This window comes from Podarcis tiliguerta (assembly GCF_965153285.1).
Source record: "Podarcis tiliguerta genome assembly, chromosome: Z".
Taxonomy (NCBI): domain Eukaryota; kingdom Metazoa; phylum Chordata; class Lepidosauria; order Squamata; family Lacertidae; genus Podarcis; species Podarcis tiliguerta.
In genome coordinates this window covers 14288971-14307296 of record NC_139553.1, presented here as the reverse complement: position 1 = coordinate 14307296, position 18326 = coordinate 14288971, and the positions used below count along the sequence as shown (strand labels likewise).

General features: G+C 43.1%; 2 protein-coding genes across 6 annotated transcripts; one reads left to right on the top strand and one right to left on the bottom strand.

The window, feature by feature from the left end:
* Window positions 1-1421: 1421 nt before the first annotated feature.
* SURF6 (surfeit 6) lies at window positions 1422-6919 on the bottom strand. 4 transcript variants are annotated; one of them, XM_083423927.1, is made up of 5 exons: window positions 6814-6919; window positions 5675-6004; window positions 4696-4941; window positions 4419-4507; window positions 1422-2167 (listed from the first exon to the last, which is right to left on the bottom strand). In XM_083423927.1, the coding sequence occupies exons 2-5, from the start codon at window positions 5766-5768 to the stop codon at window positions 1502-1504; spliced, it is 1095 nt and encodes a 364-aa protein (XP_083280053.1). In that variant the 5' UTR covers window positions 5769-6004; window positions 6814-6919; the 3' UTR covers window positions 1422-1501. The 4 variants fall into 4 exon arrangements, with proteins under 4 accessions (XP_083280053.1, XP_083280054.1, XP_083280055.1 ...); XM_083423928.1 differs by having other exon boundaries at window positions 5675-6007; window positions 6814-6882; XM_083423929.1 differs by having other exon boundaries at window positions 6743-6826.
* Window positions 6920-14469, top strand: MED22 (mediator complex subunit 22). Of its 2 annotated transcripts, none has more exons than XM_083424100.1 (5): window positions 6920-7050; window positions 9340-9487; window positions 10315-10395; window positions 11672-11880; window positions 14012-14469. In XM_083424100.1, the coding sequence occupies exons 2-5, from the start codon at window positions 9365-9367 to the stop codon at window positions 14202-14204; spliced, it is 606 nt and encodes a 201-aa protein (XP_083280226.1). In that variant the 5' UTR covers window positions 6920-7050; window positions 9340-9364; the 3' UTR covers window positions 14205-14469. The 2 variants fall into 2 exon arrangements, with proteins under 2 accessions (XP_083280226.1, XP_083280225.1); XM_083424099.1 differs by having other exon boundaries at window positions 14006-14469.
* The last annotated feature ends 3857 nt before the right edge of the window (window positions 14470-18326 follow it).

Here is an 18326-nt window from a genome sequence, read left to right as displayed (position 1 = left end):
ATGAGATTGAAAAATATTCTCTGCCCACTTTTTTACCTTCATGCACAATTTTATATACTTCAGTAACGTCTCCTCTTACTCGCTTTTTCTCTTGACTAAGAAGTCCCAAACGCTGCAACCTTTCCTCATAGGGGAGCTGCTCCATCCCCTATAAAAGGGGGATTTTTATTTATAAAAGGGTTTACCCCAACCTTTAAGTAATAGACACTTAAATCAGTGTTTGTCAATTGAGAGTAAAAGACACTCATTCAGCTTTATGTTTTCCTTTCATAATTCCTTTCCACCTAATTTGGATTAAGGCAAATTTCAAATATATACCTATTTAAATAAAAAATAGTTATCTCCTACACTACATAGGCTAAATACTATAAACTCATCAGATATATGTTGGAGATACCACACCTCCTAAGTTGAGCTTATGCCCACTTTTGGGGTCTGTTCTAAAATAAGCCACTTTTGGAACATTATTTTGGTTATTTAACAGATTAACATCTAACTACAGATGAAAAAATAAATCTTATACATTACTGAAAAGTTGAAATGAAAATGAAATAAAAACCAGAGGATTTGCAAACAGTATTAAACTTACTAACTGAAGTTATGTGTATTGCCTCATACCTGAAAACTCTAGAACCACCACAAAAAGGACTGCACAAACTTATTTCACAAAAAGCTATTATAAATCTCAAATTGACTGGAAAAGTCGTACTGTTTATTAACTTCTGGAATTAGTATTTTCAAGATAACATTCAACTTTTGTGCATCTCTGCAAACAGCTGTAAATATTTATTCTTTATGTTCTGGAAATTATATGTAAACTAATACATAGTATTTTTATGTTGCGCTAATGTAAAGTAATTAAAAATAATCTCTTCTTTTAATTTATCCCATTATTGTTATGATATTAAATTCATCTGCTTCCTTCCTGAGCTCCTGTTGATGAGATTTTGTGAAATTTCTTCACAAAAAATACATTTGTCAGCCTTAGGGCTGTGTTCCCTTCTGGGAAATTTTCAAGGGGCTGCATGCCACTTGATGGGCAGGGCAAAAGCAAAAATGGAGGGCAGCAATGAATACACATTTTACCCAAGGGGGGAGGGGGGAGACATAGCACAGTTAAAGGTAGAAAATATTCAATGAGGGTGTTAAGCTGTGCCAGAGGGTCTGGAAGGTAGGTTTTGAAGGCCACGTTTAGCACCCAGACTGAAGGTTCTCTTATCCTGACTCAGGGAAAGGGATGAAAAGATCCACTTGATCAACTGGCATAGCTCAGGGTTGTATGACCACAGAAACAGTCTTGTGGAAATATCTTCTTTTGCCTCTCAAGTGTAGGAGTTCCCTCTTCTTGGTCTAGCTGCACAGCCTGATGACTCCAAGTCATCTCACAAGCAAGGAGATTTAGATATAAAAAATTTCAGAGGTTCCACTACAAAATAGCTTTTATTAATGAGCCCTGTGAGCACCTGCCTTGGAGTGGGTTCCAATGGTCCACTAGCCTGATTCATTTAATTTTAGCTTTGCCCAGGTCCTCGGGCAGGATGCGACCCTTTTTGCGAGCCTTGGCTTTCTTCTTCTCCACCTTGGCCATCTTTTTCTTCTGGAGGTTCTTGCGGCGCTTATCTTGCCGCTGCTGCATTTTGTTCACTACGTTTTCAGTCCGCTTCTCCCACTGCCTCTGGCGCTGGGCCTTGCGCTTCTCCTTCCGCTTCAGGGCCGCCTTCAGCCGGTCCTCGTCATCGCGGATTTTGACCCCTTCTGCCTTGTACAGAACATTTGTCCACTTCATCTTCACCTCCAGCTCCTTGGCTTTCCCCTCATCCTTGTCTTTCAGATCTTCCAGCTTACTCTTCCGAGATTCCAATCTGCTCAGGAGTTGCTTGTAATTCTTCCCTGTCAGTGGAGTAATGTTGCCTTTCAGCGCCTTCCTCTTTTCCGCTTTGCTAAGTCCTTCCTCATGGACTTCAACCTTATTGAAGACGATCTCGACCTTGGTGTCATTCTTTGAGGCCTGGGGCTCTGAAATGGCTGCTGAAGCCTCCTCTGCCTCCTTCTTCTCCGTTTTTTCTTTCATCCTCAACTCTTTTCTACGGCGTTTCTTTCTCTCCTTCTCGTATTTCCTTCGTTGCCTCTTCTCCAACACTGCTGGGGACAACTCTTTGCTGTTTCCCTGTTAAGAAACAACAAGTTGAGAAGAAAGAGGAATCCTTCAAAAGAGCAAAGTGAATTTTTTAAGCTAAAAAGACAGTGCCTAGAAAAAGCACTAACATATATATCATTGTAAATCTGGTCACTGTATTATCTTTACCATTACATTTAAAAGCAGGAAAGCTGGCAAGGATTATTTCCTTCAAGAGAATTTCAGCTGGAAGACTAACAATGTTACTGGATGCCACAATCAGAATATTAGGCAGGGGGACGGGACAAAATACTTTTATGCATGATTTAGAAATCACTATTGACCCCCAAAATGGAAACTGCTTCAATCTGTCCAACTTATTCCTACAGAACAAACATAAAATCCATCTTAATAGCAGGAGGATGCACAGACTCAAGACCCTGATACCTTTGTGGACTTAATCTGGAAAACAAAATTTAGGCTACAATTCTGAACCCACTTACCCAAGAGTAGGCCCCACTGAACTCAGTGGGACATACTCTGAAGACAGTATTATAGAACCGCTCTGCTAATTTCTATGTAGCTAATAATAATAATAGTAATAATAATAATAGTAATTTTTAAAGGGATAATTTGTATATGTCACATCTCTTAATTTTTTTCCATCGTGAGTACTCTTAGAATTGTCACTATTTATTAACTAAACAGTGCTGGGATCTATCTCAGTTTCAACACACACACACACACACACAGTATCTATATACAGTGGTACCTCTGGATGCGAACAGGATCTGTTCTGGAGCCCTGTTCACATCGTGAAGTGAACGCAACCCCCGTCTGCGCGTGCACCGCTTCTGCGCATGAGGTCATTTTGAGCGTCTGTGCATGCGGTGAAACCCGGAAGTAACGCATTGTGTTACTTCCGGGTCGTCACAGAGTGCAACCCGAAAATGCTCAACCCGAAGCTACTTCAACCTGAAGTATGACTGTATTACACATGTTTACAGAAAAAAACTAAATACTGCAAAAGTTATTGGAACTGTGGGATAACTAGCTTTATATAATCAATGTGCTTAGCTCACTTTGGGAGAGACTGGATAATCAAGGCTTTGTTCTCTCCCAGTTTACCTGAGCAGCTCAGGTGTAAGAGGATGTGGTGGTTGCTCAGCTTTCACAAGTCACTCTTCAGTTCCTATGCCAATGATTTAGGAACTTGCACCATTGTAATTAAGCCACATTTTACTGCCTGTGCAGCTTTTTCTGAATGACGTATGGAAAAGCACATGAATCTGACATTTGGAGAGCTTGTAAATAAACTTTTTAATTTGCCAAATGTGTTCTTTTTCTAAGCTACTGAAAGAGGGAAACTTTGGAACTCACTTTAAGTGGCATATTTTAAAAGTCTAAAAACCCTTATTTCCATACTTTACTTTGTTGTGCATTTTGCTATTTCAAATATCTGCTGGTGTTCTCTTGCCAAACAGCACTTGCCCCAAACTTGGATCATGGTATCTAGGAATTCTCATTTTTATATACCCTTTTCTCTCTCCTTGAACCAACAGAAAGGTTCTTCATTTGCTTACTTAGGCTCATGCTTATCCTTAGGATCACTGCCTATCTTTGTCATGGGGAGGGGTAAGATGCATAGGACACTGGAAGCTTAGAATGCATTGCTACAAGCTTATATTTTCAGCCATGTGATCTACAAACTTGCTTTTTAGAGTGAAAACAGTAAAGCTAAGATTATTAAAAAGCTGATTTTTTTCACCCAAATATTTCTCACCCATGCTATGTCTGAACAGAATCACAAAGCACAAACAGGCCTGACTGAAGAGTGTGCTACATTTATACACTCAATTGTAGCCCTTCAGATGTTTCTAACCATCCCTGACCTCTGGCAATGGTGGCTGGGGCTGATGGAAGCTGGCTGTTCAACATCTGGAGAGCCATAGGTCCCCCACCCCTATTATACATCAACCACCCCCCATCACATCCTCCAAAATCTGGCCTCCAAAGATGGGTGAACTGTTTTAGTTCAAATCAAGGTAGAGCAGAAGCCAGTATGATATCAACTGGAACCAGAATACTAGAGGCATAGGAATATTTCCACCACACATCTAACAGTGCAATTCTGTGGGTGTTTAATCAGGAGCAAGTTCCACTGCCCTAAAGGCTGAAAGGCCAAATTAAGCTGGCATATGCCAAATTAAGCTGGCATATGCCTACAGCCTAAAAGTGGCTTTGGATTCTACAGGCTTTCTCCACATCTTGACAACATTTTAAAGGAGGGTGCTGATCTTACCTGGCCAGAGATTTCTTGGATCTTCTCGTGCAGTCTCTGCCGCAAGAGATTCATGGCTGAAAATGAGCCGGCTGTGCTCTTGTCACCACCTGTAAGGGAAAACAGGAGAAAGCATGTGACCTGTGTCCCAACCCAAATTGCTGCTAAACTCAACTCAGCTAAACTCAGTGGCCTGGTTCACACATAATGCTAAAATATGGGTTACTAAACCATTGCTTAGAGTTATGTGAGAACCCAGCCCAGTAGCTTAACTGACCGGCTGTAGAAACACTCTCACCTGCAACATCGTTTTGGCTTCTGTCCCCTTTTCCCCCAGTAGTCTGAGATCCACTGGAACTTGGTGCAGCATGGATAACTGGGCCAGATTTCTTAATACTGGCATTTGTTGGCTTGGCTGGTGATGCTTGGCTGCCCCCAGGTGCTGTCTGCTTGCCCAGAGAGGTGCCCACTATCTTGCCTTGCTTCTTCTGTTTCTTCTTCCTCTTCTTCTTTGGCTGGGTGCTATCGTCTCCCAGTCCAGTTCCTGGAAATGTTTGAAGGCAGAGACACAAGACTTCATTAAACAAAGAGAGGAAAATATTTTGCAATCTGGTTGATAAGATGCTGTGCAAACATTTCTGCAAGAAATACAGTCATACCTCGGGTTACAGCCGCTTCAGGTTGTGTTTTTTCAGGTTACGCACCGCCGAAATCCGGAAGTACCGGAACGGTTTACTTCCGGGTTTTGGCAGTCGCGCATGCGCAGAAGCGCCAAATCGCAACACATGTGTGCGCAGACGCGCCACTGCAGGTTGTGAACGTGCATCCCGCACAGATCACATTCGCAACCCGAGCACTGTAAATGCCTAAGAACATACATATTAGAAGCCCCTCCAGATGTTACTGGATTCCAACTCCCATCAACCTTAGCCAGTATGGCTGATCAGGAACGATGGGAGTTGTAGTTCAGCAACTTCTGGAGGTCTCCAGGAAGCACCAAGACAAGACACCTGAATTTTTCCAAGTTGCATTTTCAAAACACACTACTGTCATTCCATTGTGGCATCAGGACCCTTTCCTGAGCAGATTATAATCTAAAATGAGCTGTGGTTAAAATAAGGGAAAACATTAAGTACCACCACTTTGAGGTCTCATCACAAGCAGTATATAAATCCTGTGAAATAAAGAAATGAAAATAATTACAATAACTAAGAAGGCTGCACTACTACAAAAAACCCTGATCTAAATAAGTAAATGACAGCATCAGATAATTGTACCGAATTTCCTTTTTCGTGGCTCGGGGGCTTCCTGGGTGCAAATTTTCTTGGCCAATTTCTGCAGGTAAGAGTCTTTGTTGACTAAACTGGCCATTGTGGGATCAAAGTCTCGTGAAGGTAAAAGAGAAAAGTAAATAAACCAAAAATTAAAATAAAATCTTAGGATGGTCTCGCAGGGGGAATGTTGCCTCTAAGTCAAAGATGTCTTGTTCATTCCGATCATTTTCCCTTCGAAACTTCTACCCAGAATGCTGTGTGAGGCTACTTCTGCTACGTCGACCAAAAGTGGACAAAATTCATGGGGCCACGTTTGCATACTCGCTTTTCATCCTGCTTAATGAGAGAGAGAAATTATTCAATGACATGAGTAAACTGAAGGAGATTCATAGCTTGATATTTACAAGTCAATAAAATAAAAATCCACAGAAAGTCATCTCAACACATGTATGGGGGTGGGGGTGGGGAAGTGGACATCTGTTGGCTTGTAAAGCTATTGTATACACAGGTACAGATTGTACACTCCTTAATATCACATGTGAATGGTTGTTCAAGAGCAGACCTAACTAATTTGTACACATGGGTACCCCAAATTGTACACCTGTTTTAGCGAACAGGTGAACAGCCCCCATGTGTCAAATCAGCCAGCTAAATTTTACTTTCCAGAAAACACGTGTGCAGGGTTACTCATTAAAGAGAGCTACTTCTACGCACGCACAAGCGTTTGCGTGTAGAGTGTGCTGATGAACTACTGTGTACACATTTTCACAAACTGAAAATATGAATAGCTGTAGGAGCGTGCAGCTGAACAACTTATGTACAGAGGTTGTACGCTCGTCTAACGCCACGTGCGAACCAACACATGCTGGCCGCTCACGGGAAGGAGAGATCATCTCATGTGTAGGCGTAAGGCAAACCGACTCTATTAGAGATCTCTCATCCTGTGTAGGGCTGGCCAGTGAGCAGTTGGCGGAGATCCACCCCCTTAAGGCTTTTTAGGGGTTGGCACGCGTTCCCCTAAACCGGGATCGCAGGGCGTGCAAAGAAGGCGCTGCAACCCGTGTGGTTCACCTCAACGCGTGCGCTTCTCTTGCAGGAATCGCAAAAGCGCACTACGCGTGGCTCGTGAGCTGGTCACTTACCTGGGCTGGAGAGGAAGGCGGAACTAGCTCACGGCCCTTTGTGACCGGCTCGGCGCTCTATTGATAGACCCTGTGAGGAAGAGGCGAAGGATTATGGGACGTTGGAGGAGCTTCGGAAGGAGGAGGAGGAAACGTTTTCCCCGCCCCATGGGCTGGACGTAGCCAGTGAAGGAGGAACCGTTCGCAAGAGAAAAAGGAAAAATGGCCGCCTGTCTGCAAGAGGGTTACATGTATTGAGTAAGATACTGAGATACTAACATTTATTTGTTAGATAATCGATCTATTTATTTAGACTTCTTTTGTGACTACAGAGCAGGAGAGCGATGCACCGGACTTCTCCCACTTTTCAAATGCATGCTTGTGCTTTCAGTGATGGTGGGTTTACTACTCCGGCGGGAGAAAGGCCGAAACTTTTCTGAATTGGCGCGCGGAGTAATGCAGCACGAATGCGGGTGGAAGGCTTCTTAAACGGGGGGTGGTGCACCCCTTAGTCTCGTTTGTTGAGCGCTGGACGAGTTCAGATCAGCCTTTCTCAGTCTTGCTGGCTTCTAAGGTTTTGGGATTTATGATTCCCATCATAGCAAGTCAGGAAGCTGGTCCATCTAGCTTAGTGTGACCCACACCGACTGGCAGTGGTTCTCCAGGGTTCCACTCTCCACGAAATGATGAGGACCTTCTTCAGAAATAAGATTCCAGATCTAAAAGGAAAGGTTTGAGTAAGATGCTGTCATGTAATGAGTCGGACCATTACTCCATCTAGCTCAGTGTTCCCAGGTTGGGTGAGCTATAGTCCTTTCTTCTAAAAAATAATATAGCAGTCCAGTATTTGTGGCTCTAAATAAATAGGAAGCTGCCTTATGCTAAGGAAGGCCATCACAGAGTTGGGACTGATGTGAGTCGTAGACTTAAACTTCTGGAGGGCACCAAGTTGGTTGAGGCTAATGAAGCAAAATAGGCTGGAATGTGACCAGTGGATATGTATTTTGTAATGCGTACATTTTGAGGTGGGTCATGGAGATGTGCAGTTGATGGAGAAACTGTTGGGATCCGTTGCAAATTGAGTTGTTGTTTTTTGTGTTTTTTTGCAGGAGGAATGACATCCTTCTGGGCCATCTAGAGCAGGGGGCACTGTTATACACTGTTATTCATCCCCCAACACCATTTTCTGGACACAGCCCAGGCGCTCCTTCCGCCTGGGCTGTGTCCAGAAAATGGTGTTGGGGGATGAATGTTCAGACCCCTGGGCTCTCACTTGTGGTGTACCTCAGGGCTCTGTCCTCTCTCCCAAGCTTTTCTACATCTATATGAAATAGCTAGGAGAGATCATCAGGAGGTTTTGGCTGGGTGTTCACCAGTATGCAGATGATACCCACCTCTACCTCTCCTTTAAATCGGAACCAGTGAAGGCAGCGAGGGTCCTGTGTGAGTGTCCACCCTGTGGAGGGTGGATGGAGGTTAATGGATTGCGGTTGAATCCTGGCAAGACAGAAGTACTGTTCTTGGGGGACACGTGGGTGTAGGGGACCCCCTCCCTTGAATGGGGTAACTGTGCCCCTGAAGGACCAGGTGCGCAGCCTGGGAGTCATTTTGGACTCACAGCTGTCTATTGGAGGCACAGGTCAGTTCTGTGTCCAGGACAGCTGTCTTACCAGCTCCATCTGGTATGCCGGTGGAGACCCTACCTGTTTGCAGATTGTCTCACTAGAGTGGTCCATGCTCTGGTTATCTCCCGCATGGACTACTGCAATGCGCTCTACATGGGACAACCTTTGAAGATGACTCGGAAACTATAACTAATCCAGAATGTGGCTGCTAGACAGGTGACTAGGAGCAGCCGCCAGGACCATATAACACTGGTCTTAAAGAATCTACATTGGCTCCCAGTACATTTCAAAGCACAATTTAAAGCGTTGATACTGACCTTTAAAGCCCTAAACAGCTTTGGCCCTGTATACCTGAAGGGGTGTCTGCACTACCATCTTTCAGCCCAGAACACTGAGATCAAGCACTGAGGGCCTTTGGGTGGTTCCCTCACTGTGAGAAGTGAAGTTACAGGGAACCAGGCAGAGAGCCTTCTCAACAGTGGTGCCCACCTTGTGGAGTGCCCTCCCTGCAGATGTCAAGGAAATAAACAACTATCTGACTTTTAGAAGACATCTAAAGGCAGTCCTGTTTAGGGAAGTTTTTACTATTTGATACTTTATCATTTTACTATTCTGTTGGGAGGCTCCTAGAGTGGCTGGGGCAACCCAGTCAGACGGGCGGCATCCAAATAAAAAATATATTATTATTATGTCAACCATAGTTTATTTATTACTCTGTCAAGGAGGGCTGTTTCCCAAACTGTTTTGTACCAATTGTCTACTGTGCTAGAAAGCTCTTTCCAGTGTCTGGTTATGTTGCAGCTCACTACTTGTAATGAATGGCTTATTCATTCAAGACTGTTGTCTTGAAATATATGTAATAAAGCTTTGACTTTCAATTGTTGTTTAGTTGTAACTCTTTCTGACCTTTCTTGGTGAGCAGCTAAGATTCTCTCCTTGGCACCACAATGCCGCAGCAGCGCGTGCTCCCTCAGAGCAAGGAAACCCTCCTTCAGTCTTACAACAAGAGGCTGAAAGATGACATCAAGTCTATCATGGATAACTTCACAGAAATAGTCAAAACTGCAAAGGTACGTGAAGATTACTTGTGGGTGGGGGGCGGGACCTCATGTCATGGGTATTCTTTCTTCCATCCAAACTCAAAGTTTTTGCTCACCTAATTGGAACATAAAAATATTACCTCATCATTGCTTTAAGTCAAAGCTGGGGGAAATTCTCACATCCGATTTAATGCCCCATGATATGACTTTAAACAGTCATAACTTCCCCCAAATAATTCTGGGAGCTGTAGATTGTTAAGGGTGTCAAAAGTTGTTAGGAGATATTTAGTCCCCTCCCAGACCTTACACTTCCCAGAGCTCCCTGTAAAGAGGGGTTAATTGTTGAACCACTCTGAGAATTGTTGCACAGTGAGGTGAATAGGGGGTCTCCTGAAAGCTGTCAGTGCCCTTAAGAAACTACAGTTCCCAAAATCCTTTGGGGGAAGCCATGACTGTGTAAAGTAGTTTAATACTGCTTCAAATTTATAGAATAGAAGGGAGGCGTAAATGAATAAATGTTCCTATAAGAAGGATTGAATGAGAAGTCTCCATTTTACTAGTTGGGGGTGTTGCTTCTTCTATGGTGGAGTTGGGGAACCAGTGGCTCCTCCTGATGATTTTGGACTCCATCTCCCATCAGACCCAGTAAGCATGGTCAGCAGTCAGGGATGATGGGAGTTGTAGTCCAGCAGCATCTGTTCCCCATGCCTGCTTTTGCTGAAGTGTTCGGAATCTCTGGCAGAGGGAATGCAATAAAATCTCATGGAGGATAGTGAGAGGGCTGTTTTTCTCTGCAGAACAGTGAAAGAAAGATGTTGAACCCAGTGTAAAAGCTTTATTTCTAACATTTGCTGTAGATTGAGGAAGAAACCCAAGTTTCTCGGGCAACCCAAGGCGAGCAGGACAACTACGAGATGCAAGTCAGAGCTGCAAATATTGTGAGTAAAAAACATCCAATAGGAGCATTTGTTGGGTGGGTTCTAGGGTGCGTTCAGATACCTGAGAGGCTGCCTTCTTCCCTACAGACCCTCTCAGGTATTGAAATCAGCAGAGGGGCTTTTTTGATTGTTCTGCCACCCTCAGAAGTTCTGGGTGCTGATAGCTTAGGACAGCTCATTCCCTGGGGCAGCTCTTCGATTGTGGAATTCCCTCCTCACAGAAGTGTGTCTTCTTGTTTTTGTTGAGATGTGTGTGTTTTAGGATCCACCCAATTCCTTTGAATGTGATTTGTTTTTAACTGTTCAGTATAAAAAAATGTTTTAATATGCCTTGGGACCTGCTGGTGAAAGGTGGGCAATAAATTGTTCTTGTTGTTGTTGTTATACATTCAGCGTAATTTGGGGCTGTATGTCAAGATTGGATTACTGAAATGTGCTGCATATGGGCTTCCCTTGTGCTCATTCCAGAAGCTGCAGTTAGTGCAGAATGTTGCAGCATATAACACCCAAGCTAAGAGACCTGCAAGGGTTGCTCATTTGCTACTGGGCCATGTTCATGGTGCTGTTATTAGTATATATAGCCTTCAACAGCTTGGGACCAGTTTACCTTCAAGATAGTCTTACCAAATATATGCCCAGTGGACTGTTTTGATCTGTCGAGCAGGCACTGTTACAAATGCCCCATAATACTTGTTCTGGACTTGTAAGAAATTAATATTTTAGGGTGGCAGCACTGATGCTTTGGAACTCCCTGTCCATTGACATCAGGCAGGTGCCCTCACTGTACTCCAAGGTATCTGCCAAAAACATTTTTGTTTAGGTAAGCCTGTCCAGACATGTAGAAAACAGACACATCTTAATTTGGTTTTCAGCTTGTCATTGACTTTAATTATTCATTGAATGTTTTAAATCAGGAGTCAGCAACCTTTTTCAGCCATGGGCTGGTCCACTGTCCCTCAGACCGTGTGGTGGGCCGGACTATATTTTTTGGAGGGAAATGAACGAATTCTTATGCCCCACAAATAACCCAGAGATGCATTTTAAATAAAAGCGCACATTCTACTCATGGCCGTATTTAGAAGTCGATTGGGCCGCATCCAGCCCACAGGTCTTAGGTTGCCTAGCCCTGTTTTAAGTAGTAGTGTGGTATTTTTCTTTTTTCTTATGATTTCATTCTTTTATCCTTTTTGTAAACCGCTTTGACACTTTTTCTTTTTACGATCTAGTGGTGTATAAATAGTATAAAATAAATAATTTGAATTTATTTCTCTGCTAGGTTCGGGCTGGTGAGTCTCTTATGAAGCTTGTCTCTGACCTAAAACAGTTCCTGATCCTCAATGACTTCCCTTCCGTCAACGAAGCCATCAACCAGCGGAACCAGCAGTTGCGCAGCCTTCAGGAGGAATGCGACAAGAAGCTTATTGCCCTGCGTGATGAGATCTCGATAGACCTCTATGAGCTGGAGGAAGAATATTACTCTTCCAGGTACAAATGAAGCCATGGACGGTTGCCCTATAGTAACCACAACAATTTCCTGTTTCTGACATGGGGTGGGGGTAGGGTGGGGCGGGGTGTGTGTGAAAATAACAACTGTCCTTGTTTTAAAAAGCATCCCTAAATTCCCAGCACCCAAAGAATCCGGGCCCCAAAGCCGTTTTATTGAGTACTTCATGTTTGACGTGAGAGGTGGCCATTTTGGAGGGAGGGCAAGCACACCATGTGCCTTTCTCCACAGAGATGTGGAGGTGAGCTTCTCTCCTGCCCCCTCATCGGCATTGTGATCTTGTCACCTAAATGACTTGCAAACAGGAACAGGTATTGGATCTTGAACTGCCCAGAGTACCCTAATCACTAGTCAGTGTAAACTGCAATCCTAACCATGTCTACTCAGAAGTAAGTCCTGTTGAATTCAATGGGGTTTGTTCCTAGCTAAGTGGGATTAAACTGCTTTGAAGTGTTTTTTTTTTTTACAATCAAGTGGTGTGTAAATTTTATGAAATAAATAATAAATGAAGATGGCAGCTTTAGGCCACATTCATACAATACATTTAAAGCCCTATGATGCCATGCTAAACAGTTATGGATTCCGCCAAATAATTAGGGGAGTTGTAGTTTCCGAATGGTGCAGAGATTACAGGGTTACAATTAATTCCCAGAGTTCCCTGTGAAGAGGCACTGATTGTTAAGCCACTCTGGGAATTGTAGGTCTGTGAAGCGAACAAGGGCCTCCCAATACTACTTAGCACTCTTAACTACAGCTCCCAGAATTCTTCAGGAGAAGCCATGATTGTTTAAAGTGGTATCGAATGCATGGCACCAGCATGGGGTAGTCAAACAACAACATCCGAAGGGCTGCAGTCGAGAAGATATGGAACTTTGGGGTTTAGGATGCAATCATGCGCACCCTTAGCTGAAAGGCACCACAATTGAATAGAGTGGGGCTTGCTTCTGAGTAAAGATACATAGGATTGGACATAATAAGCATTTTTTCTTCTGTCTGTGATGACTGGACCATGAGTTTCCAGTTCCAGAATGTTAAGATGCATCAAAACAAAGCAATATTATAAGGATTCTTTTGTTATGCCATTATATTATCATTATATTATTATTATTATATTATTATTATTATTATTATACACACACATATATCCCATTAAAAATATTTGCTGCAAGCTTTATTGTAAATAAAACAGCAGTGTGTGTGGGGAAATATAATTGTCATTTCAGCTGATAACTACATTATTTTTTTAAGCGAACCCACAGCTTGTTTTTGAAAACCTCCTTCCCCCTGCTTGTCTTATGCAAAGCTTGTTCCTCTCCTTCCAAAACTCTTCCACTTTATTTTCTTTTGCACTTCTTGTTTGCTTCAGAGCAGGATTTCCACAAGCAAGAAGGACCAAGATAAATGGTTACACATTTGCAGCATCTTTTTAAAAATAAAATAAAATGGGGGGAGTATAGCTCAGTGGCGGAGCATCTTCTTTGCATGCAGAAGGCCCCAGGTTCAGCCCCCAACATCTCTAGGCAGGGCTATCAGAGACTCCCTATCTAAAATGCTGTACACAATACTGGGATCAATGAACCAGTGTTGTGACTCGGGATGAAGTAGCTTCCTATTTTGCCGTTCAGTATCATGAGGACAGAAGTGTTGCTTTATTTTTAGGTGAAGAACAATAGCTCAGTGGCAGAGCACATCCTTTGTATGAGGATGGTTCTGGGTTCAATCCCTGGTATTTCCAGTCAGGGCTGGGAAAGACTCCCTTTCCAAAACCTTGGAGGGGATGCGGTATAACCTGAATACTGGCTGTTGTTAACAGTAAGGAGAGTGCTATTGCACTTGCTTTCTGCTTTTGGGCTTCCCGTAACTAGCATTTGATTGGCCACTGTGAGAACTGGATGCTGGACTAAATGAGCCTTTGGCCTGATCTTGGAGGGCTCTTACGTTCTTAACCTTAGTTGTTGCTTCTTTTTTTCCCTTTTTTCGCTATTTTCTTAACGCTGTTGCCTCTGTCTTGCTTTTCTCCTTTTCTCTCTCTCTCTCTATCTCTCTTTCCCTCTTGTGGCTTTCCACTGTCCTTTTCTCCTTAACGGGCATCTCATTCGGGGAAAGCTACAGTCTGTGTGACACCAACGACCTTCCGCTGTGTGAAGCATATTGGAGACAGGAGCTGACCATGTCCTCCCCAGAAGGCCTAGCCATGCCTCTGGCGGCTGCCATGATGGAGGAGAACATTCCGGTCCCTCAGGGGTCCACTCCTTCTCACCCTCACATCAACGGGCATGGAGCAGGCCCGACGGAGCACGCCTGAAAAGGGAGCCTGCAATTCTCCCCAGCTTTGTTGTGTTTTGACAGTTGAACGTTCCGGTGGTTACATCAAGACAACATTTTCCTGCCCTCCCCAGGCCTTCTTCTCTGGCAACAGGCCTCAGCTGTATTTGCAAGAAGCCACATTTCTCTAGGCACCACCTCACAGGATAGCCAACCCAGTGTTTCCCATGGTGTGCCCAGTGCAGTCAAAATGGGAAGTTTGCTTCTCTTGTGGCTGTGTTTTTAGTGTGCAGGTGTTCTTTTAACGTTCCCTGCCTACGAGAAGTTTGCAAAACAATAATTACCATGTGATTATGGTAGATCAATGTGTCAATGTCCACTTATCCCCAGTGTAAATATGACATATCGGCAAAAGTCGGAAATTGAAAGATAACAAGAGCATGTACATGAAAATCAATTTCAGATTTGAAATCAGCATTGAAAGAACATATAAGAACAGTTGAAAAATCTCATGCAAAAGAAAAAGAAATTGTTCCCCAGTATACTGTGTATCCCAATGGAATACATTTTTTTGCATACCTCCAACTGTACATAGATATGCACATCGTTCTAAATGCTATACATGCCATGTTCAATGTGATCTAAGTCACTTACATTTATACTCATATTGTACTACTTTGGCTATGTGTTTAATAAAATATTGAATTCTTGCATTGTGAAAAACAAAGATTATGGTTAAAAGTGAAAAACATGATTTGCAAAAAAACCTAGAGCGTACAGAACAAAACCAACTTCAGATATGAAATCAGCACATCAAAATTAGGTTAGAACAACTGCTGGTTTCAATGCAACAAAAATTTTGTTCCCCAGTGTTATCAATTAAATGAATGGTTCAAGATAGATTTAAAAAATGTTTTTGTGGACCAAAGCTCAGAATTTGAGAGAATCCTATTAGAAAAAAATGAAAAAATATTATCAAAAATGTATAAGTTGTTATTGGAGCGGGAACAAAAGATGAGCTGGTAAAATGATTCACTGGGCAAGAGATATAGAGCATAATATTGAATTGGGAGAAACTATGGAAAAAGATTTGAAATTCACTGTATGCTACACACTAAAAGAAAACCATGTGAAAATGATACATAAATGGTATATAGCTCCAAGCAGGTTAGCTAAGATGTATAAATATAAATCTGATATGTACTGGAAATGCAGAGAAGTGGGAGGAACATTTTTCCATATGTAGTGGGCATGCAGATTAGTTAAGCTATTGGGAAATTATATACAGTCGTATGTTTTGTGGCTGGGATCCGTTCACGAGCCCTGGCCGCTAGCCGAAATGGACGCAGGGCAAAGCGTTGCAACTGCGCACGCGTGCGGAGCAGTTTGCACTTCTGTGCATGTGCAATTTAGTGCTTCTGCGCATGCGTGAGCTGCAAACCCGGAGGTAACCCGTTCCGGTACTTCCGGGTTTGCTGCGGATGTTTGCGGAGGTATTACCACATAATGAGATGGAAAAAACATTTTAGTTATAAAAACATTCACCCCCAAACCAGAAGCGTTTCTTTTGGGAATGGTGCAGACAGAGGTACCCAGGAGCCAGAAAAACGTATTTATGTATGCAATTACAGCAGCTCGGATTTTGATAGCCCAAAACTAGAAGGTGAGAGAAGTTCCTAAGAAAGAGAAATGGCAGCTCAAAATGGTAGAATATGCAGAGTTAACAGGCCTACAAGAGCAAGAAGGTCAAGTATATAAAGAAGAGTGGAAAAATTTAATGGGATATTTGGAAAATAACTCTAAGCAAGTGAAAACACTAGTGGGATTAAGGTAAATTCAACAGTAGTGAGATATAATTTGTGGGGGGGGGACTAAATTAAATGGATTTTTTTTTTCTTTTAGAGTATGCAGATATTGGAAAATTTAAAGAACCATGGAAGGGGAAGGAGGGAAGTCGATGAATGCAAGATTACAATGGTGGTTATTTATTGTAAACAAAAATCTGCCCTTTTTCCTTATCCAAGAGCCCATATAGAGTCCTTATTTAGGTTCCCTATTGGTAGAAGAAAATAACAGAGGCCAACCAGAGAATGTTGAGAAGCAAAGCAGCTAGTAAGCCTGATCTTTATTGATCTGTTGCAACAAGGTCCTCACTCACCACACGCAGGAGGAGGAAGAACCCAGAACAATGGCGCGCAAGGTCTTATATAGACATTTTAAATTCCCTGCCCTGGAGCTCAAGACCACCCCTCCATACATCATACATACATCACAGAAGGGTTGTAATCCAAGACCACCACCTCAAGATACATCATACCTACATCACAGAAAGGGTGGTTTACAGCAGAAATCTGAGTGGTTTAATATTTGCCAAGTTACCTGTTTAATAGTCACTTGACTGGATTGCCTGGGGAGCCTGGCTAGTCTTTTGTAATGTTACATACTTAGTTCCTGAGCCAGGTCACAGCCTCACACCCTATTCATATCTTAAATGTGCCCTTAAGACAGGATTTGTGAAGGAAAAGACAATGGGGAGGCTTTTCCATTTTCCTTTGACCTTGCAGAGAAAACATTTGCTCAGTTTGGGAATCAAAATGGTTTCAGGTCGGTCTTCCTGTGCTGATCTATGTACGTGCTTGGTTGGTACACTTATGAACAGTTAACATATATCTAAGACCTCAAAATTCCTATCACATATTTAATGATGAAAATGTATATTTGAAAATTTTCTATAAAAATCATTTAAAAAAAATGAATAAAGTCAATTTTGTGTTATTTTGCTGAAAATATGAGTGTGCCTTTCCCATTTTGTAGACAATAAAAATGAAACGGTTGTTGATGGGATGTAACACAGATACTAGAGGCATGTGAAAGAGCAGAGGAGTGATTCAATTTTCGATATACAGACAGGAACCATATTAGGTGTGTGATTCAATTGATGTGTGATCGCCAATGCATGGGCCCTTTTGAACTGGAAGAAGGCACAACGGGCAGGTGCATATATGGAATAAATATTCATAAATGTTCATAAATGCACAAGGTACACACACATAGATAAGCATATAAACCACATGTCTAAAATAGTACAAGAGAGCAATCCTGAAACCATTTTGACTCTCCCCAAAGGCCCTCAAATATTTCTCTGCAGCAGGAGGATGGGAGAAACTTTCCAATTGTCTTTTCACTTGCAATCCTCCCTGCAAATCCAGTCTGGCAAGTTTCTGCTAAGCTGAGCAGACTATCAATAAGGTGTAAATTTGTAAAAAGGAGATTCAGTAATTAAAGTATTTACCATCTCAAAGGAATGGCTAGGCTACCCAGAAAATGCAACCAGTAAGGCGTTATCAGGTATTCTGGCAGACAGGAGAGCAGCAACGCACTCAAATTTCTGCTGGAGACCACCTTCTGCAATGTATGTATGATGTTTCTGGGGTGGTCTTGGGCTACAGGGTGGGCAATTTTCAAAGTCTTTATAGGGGCTTGCGCACCATTGTTCTAGGTCTCTTGCCTCCTTGCAAGGAGGGGAGGGCACTCTGTTGCAACAGAAAAATAAAGATCTGCCTTGCTTTCAGTGCATCCTACCATCATTCCTTTCTGACCAATCATGGACTTAGTGGACTCAGTCCCTTGGGGAGTTGGGCAGCAAAAGCCAACCTCCTTATTTTCTTTAACATTTACCGTATTTTTCGCCCTATAGGACGCACTTTTCCCCCTCCAAAAATGAAGGGGAAATGTGTGTGCGTCCTATGGGGCAAATGCAGGCTTTCGCTGAAGCCTGGAGAGCGAGAAGGGCTGGTGCGCACCGACCCCTCTCGCTCTCCAGGCTTCAGCAAGCTATCCGCAAGCCTGGGGAGCCCGCGGGAGTTCCCGCCGGGCTCCCTAGGCTTGCGGACAGCAGCCTGCACCCCAAAGCCTGGGGTGCACTGAGCAGCGCACCCTGGGCTTCGGGCAGATATCCACAAGCCTGGAGAGCCCGGCGGGAGTTCCCGCCGGGCTCCCAAGGCTTGTGGATAGCGGCCTGTTCTGGGGGCTGGGGTCGGAATTTATTTTTTCTTTATTCCCCCCCCCCAAAAAAAACCCCTAGATGCGCCCTATGGGCTGGTGCGCCCTATAGGGCGAAAAATGCGGTAGTTCCTCTAACTCAGTACAGACCCTCCAAGTG

What these genes read in the sequence shown, in the direction of transcription:
- SURF6 (XM_083423927.1), bottom strand. Translation starts at nt 5,768, where the DNA reads ATGGCCAGTTTAGTCAACAAAGACTCTTACCTGCAGAAATTGGCCAAG. An exon ending in AAGCCAAAACGATGTTGCAG is followed by an intron (nt 4,508 to 4,695) that starts GTGAGAGTGTTT and finishes TTTCCCTTACAG; the next exon opens with GTGGTGACAAGAGCACAGCC. An exon ending in TCCAAGAAATCTCTGGCCAG is followed by an intron (nt 2,168 to 4,418) that starts GTAAGATCAGCA and finishes GTTTCTTAACAG; the next exon opens with GGAAACAGCAAAGAGTTGTC.
- MED22 (XM_083424099.1), top strand. Translation starts at nt 9,365, where the DNA reads ATGCCGCAGCAGCGCGTGCTCCCTCAGAGCAAGGAAACCCTCCTTCAG. An exon ending in AAATAGTCAAAACTGCAAAG is followed by an intron (nt 9,488 to 10,314) that starts GTACGTGAAGAT and finishes CATTTGCTGTAG; the next exon opens with ATTGAGGAAGAAACCCAAGT. An exon ending in AAGTCAGAGCTGCAAATATT is followed by an intron (nt 10,396 to 11,671) that starts GTGAGTAAAAAA and finishes TTTCTCTGCTAG; the next exon opens with GTTCGGGCTGGTGAGTCTCT.